At 71.5% G+C, this 4,376-nt stretch overlaps 1 protein-coding gene across 1 annotated transcript; it reads left to right on the top strand.

Moving 5' to 3' along the window:
* The first annotated feature begins 1,943 nt into the window (after positions 1-1,943).
* FZD8 (frizzled class receptor 8) lies at positions 1,944-3,956 on the top strand. The gene has a single exon (XM_086466385.1). It carries the CDS (start codon positions 1,944-1,946, stop codon positions 3,954-3,956), a length of 2,013 nt encoding a protein of 670 aa, XP_086322511.1.
* Positions 3,957-4,376: the final 420 nt, after the last annotated feature.

Genomic DNA, 4,376 nt, shown 5'->3' with positions numbered 1-4,376 from the left:
TCCGCTGCCGCTCCGGCCGCCAGCGTTGCTCGCTCAGGCGCCGGCCCCGGCGGGTCACGCCGCTCTCGGCGGCTGCCCCGCGGCTCCTCAGCGAGTCACCGCCTCCGGCGCTGGGCTGACGCGAAAGCTCGGGGAGCCGCGGCCCGGCTAGAACCGGCCTCCCGGAGCGCCGGCGGGGCCGCAGGGTGCTCGCCGGGCTGCATGTGCTCCCACCGCGGTCCCTCCCCGGCTGGAGGGGCCCGGGTTCGAACCGATCGGCCGCGGACCCCTGCGGCGGGAGCTGCCCCGCCGCTGCCCGCGCCGGCCCCCTCGGGGAAGCGTTCACCTGCCGGGGCGCGGGTCTGCTGCCCGCAGTCCCCCCGGGAACCCCAGCCCACGGCCGCTGCCCGGGGTGCGCACACGGCTGGCGCGGGTGCCCGCTGGCTGGGCTGGCTTGCCTGGCGAGCGCGCTGTCCACCGCGGCTGCCTGCACGCCGGGGGCGCAGCGGTGTTCGCCTCACGCTTCCCCCCCGCTGCTCAGCCCTGGCCGTGCCCCCTGGCAGCGGCACACCGATGCCGCATCCCAGACCGTGCCTTGCACGCGCGGGTACCCGCAGCGGCGCGGGGGTGACTCTGGAGAGGCGGGAAGCCCGAGGAGGCGAGGCCAGGGGTCGGCCAAGCCACCGCTGGGTGACACTGGGTGCCCGGCTTCGCCGCGCCCCCACCTCCTTCGCTACCACGTGCAACAGCCGGTCCAAACGCGGCCTTAGCATCGCGGTGCAAGCGCCCGGCGCACGCCGAGAGATGACCGGCGCTTGCAATGCTCAAACGGGCATAGGCGGGGAGCTCCCGCGGGTGGCAAAGATGTGACAGAAAACCGCTTCCGAGGAGACTGCGGGCGGCTGCTGAACTGCTGCTGCTCCCGGAGCGAACCTGACTTGACCGGGAGCCCCGGCAAGGGGAGAAGCTCCCTGCAGCAGCCCGGGCCGGTGCTCGCCTGCCGCAGCCCACGCACCGGGCAGGGAGCGTCCCGCGGCGCAGAACCGCACCTTTCCGCGCCGCCAGGAGCCCCTACAACGCGGGAGAACCACCGCCACGTCCCCGCGGCTGAGGGGCTCCACGCCGCGGCCGGGGCGCCGGCTCCACCTTAAGGAGGGCTGGGGCCGGCCGCCCCCCGCCCGGGCCCGAGTGATAGGCGGCCAACGCGATGGAGGCGGGGCCTGGCGGCGCTCCCTATAAATATTCATGAGAGCGCGGCGGCCGGAGTGGCGCTGCCGGGGCCGGAGAGCGAGAAGTTGCGCGGAGGCGCTGCCGCGCTCGCTCCGCGGCTCAGGTGGCGCGATCGCGGCCAGGAGGGGCCGGCTTGTCCCGCCGGCGACAGCGGCGGAGAGCGAGGACCGGCCGGCTGGCGGTCGCCCCCAGAGGCGGGCGCTCGGGCGGGCGGCAGGAGGAGCCGCTCCGGCCGCCCCAGCACCGGCCCCGCCGCTGCCCGCCCGCTCGGAGCGGTGGGAGCCCGGCGCCGCCGGGCGCACCGCCTGGTCCCCGGGACGCCTCAGCCATCTTGAGCGCGCCGCGCGGGCACTGACGGCGAAACTTCTCTGCCGCCGGCGCTCCGCGCTCGGCCGGCGCTGGAGCAGCGGCGAGAGAAGCGGCGACCACCCCTGCGCGGCCAGCCCCGAGAGGAGCGATGCGACGGCGGCTGAGGGGCCTTCCTTGAGCGGAACCCCCTCCTCCGGCGCCGCGCCGGGGGCTCGCCGGCGGCTCCCCCTCACCGAGTGCTTCCCTCCCGGGCGACGGAGCCCCCCCCGCGGGGGCTGCGAGCCCTCTCACCTGCGGCCGGCACGGAGGGGGCCGCCCTCCGCCCCCCAGAGGGGTAGCCGGGGCGGGGGGCTGCTGTGGCGCCGCGCTCCCGTGGCTGCTGAGCGGGACGGGAGAGGAGCCGGGGCCGCCGCCCGCCGCCGAGCATGGAGTGGAGTTACCTGTTGGAAATCGCCTTGCTGCTCGCCGCCCTGTCCCTGCTGCAGCGCGCCGGCTGCGCCGCCGCCTCGGCCGCCGCCGCCGCGTCCTCCTCCTCCTCGGCCAAGGAGCTGTCGTGCCAGGAGATCACCGTGCCCCTCTGCAAGGGCATCGGCTACAACTACACCTACATGCCCAACCAGTTCAACCACGACACGCAGGACGAGGCCGGGCTGGAGGTGCACCAGTTCTGGCCGTTGGTGGAGATCCAGTGCTCCAGCGACCTGCGCTTCTTCCTCTGCAGCATGTACACCCCCATCTGCCTGGAGGACTATAAGAAGCCGCTGCCGCCCTGCCGCAGCGTCTGCGAGCGGGCCAAGGCCGGCTGCGCCCCGCTCATGCGCCAGTACGGCTTCGCCTGGCCCGACAGGATGCGCTGCGACCGCCTCCCCGAGCAAGGCAGCCCGGACACGCTCTGCATGGACTACAACCGCACGGACCTCACCACGGCCGCCCCGCCGCCCGCCAAGCCCCCGCTCCGCGGCGCCAAGCCCGGCGGCCCCGCCAAGGCTCCCCCCGCCGCCGCCGCTCCGCCGGCCGAGGCCCCGCGCAAGCCGCGGCCGCCGCCGCCCTGCGAGCCGGGCTGCCAGTGCCGGGCGCCCATGGTGTCGGTGTCCAGCGAGCGGCACCCGCTCTACAACCGCGTCAAGACGGGGCAGATCGCCAACTGCGCCCTGCCCTGCCACAACCCCTACTTCAGCCCCGACGAGCGCGCCTTCACCGCCTTCTGGATCGGGCTCTGGTCCGTGCTCTGCTTCCTCTCCACCTTCGCCACCGTCTCCACCTTCCTCATCGACATGGAGCGCTTCAAGTACCCCGAGCGCCCTATCATCTTCCTGGCCGCCTGCTACCTCTTCGTCTCCCTCGGCTACCTGGTGCGCCTGGTGGCCGGACACGAGAAGGTGGCGTGCAGCGGCGGGGCGGGGGCGGGCGGCGCGGGGGCCGGGGCGGCGGGGGCCGGCGGCGGCGCGGCGGCGGGAGCGGCGGCGGCGGGGGGGCGCGGCGCGGCGGGCGGCGCGGCCGAGCTGCAGCCGGAGCTGGCGGTGGCCGAGCACGTGCGGTACGAGAGCACCGGCCCGGCGCTGTGCACCGTGGTCTTCCTGCTCGTCTACTTCTTCGGCATGGCCAGCTCCATCTGGTGGGTCATCCTCTCCCTCACCTGGTTCCTCGCCGCCGGCATGAAGTGGGGCAACGAGGCCATTGCCGGCTACGCGCAGTATTTCCACCTGGCTGCCTGGCTGCTCCCCAGTGTCAAGTCCATCGCCGTGCTGGCGCTCAGCTCCGTGGACGGGGACCCTGTGGCTGGCATCTGCTACGTGGGCAACCAGAGCCTGGAGAACTTACGGGGCTTCGTGCTGGCACCGCTGCTCATCTACTTGGCCATCGGCTCCATGTTCCTGCTCGCCGGCTTCGTCTCGCTCTTCCGCATACGCAGCGTCATCAAGCAGCAGGGTGGCCCCACCAAGACCCACAAGCTGGAGAAGCTGATGATACGCCTGGGGCTCTTCACCGTGCTCTACACTGTGCCGGCTGCCAGCGTGGTCGCCTGCCTCTTCTACGAGCAGCACAACCGGCCCCGCTGGGAGGCCACGCACAACTGCCCCTGCCTGCGCGACCAGCAGCCTGATCAGGCCCGCCGCCCTGACTACGCTGTCTTCATGCTCAAGTACTTCATGTGCCTGGTGGTGGGCATCACCTCCGGTGTCTGGGTCTGGTCTGGCAAGACCCTTGAGTCCTGGAGGGCCCTCTGCACCCGCTGCTGCTGGGCCAGCAAAGGTGCTGCCGTGGCTGGGGGCACGGGGGCAGGAGCAGGTGGGCAGGCGGCAATCGCCGCAGCAGGAGGACTTGGGGCTGGAGGCGGCGGCTCCCTCTACAGCGATGTCAGCACCGGCCTGACGTGGAGATCGGGCACTGCCAGCTCTGTCTCCTACCCCAAGCAGATGCCCCTGTCTCAAGTGTGAGGAGGGGGAAAGAGGCCAAAGGTTACAGAATGAGGGACACTGGCCTGCCTAAAATGCCCCCTCACTGTTTGGTGCCATTAATGAACCCCTAATGGTCCTTATTAGCCACAGCTTGTATAGAACAATGCAGCTGGCAGAGGCCCCAGGCTCCAGCCCCCTCCTCCTTCCCCTCCATTCATATGCAGGGAGCATGTACTTCAAGGAGCCGGCTTATTATTTTGCTGGCAGAGGAGGGTAGAGGCTCACCCGTGGCTTGCAGAGGGCAAGCTTCTGATTCACTCTGGACTAACAGCAGCTCTTTGCTCATGGGAGGGAGGGTCTTCTTCCCCACCCCTCTCCCCATCCCGAGGTGGGACTGCAGGTTTTTGGGATATTGATGACCAGGCAAATGCCTTACAACACAGACTGAATCAAAATATG

The sequence above is a fragment of the Leptosomus discolor genome, chromosome 6, assembly GCF_034619465.1.
Source record: "Leptosomus discolor isolate bLepDis1 chromosome 6, bLepDis1.hap2, whole genome shotgun sequence".
NCBI classification, from domain to species: domain Eukaryota; kingdom Metazoa; phylum Chordata; class Aves; order Leptosomiformes; family Leptosomidae; genus Leptosomus; species Leptosomus discolor.
Note: the sequence above shows the minus strand (reverse complement) of the source record. Positions and strands in the feature narration are given on the sequence as shown.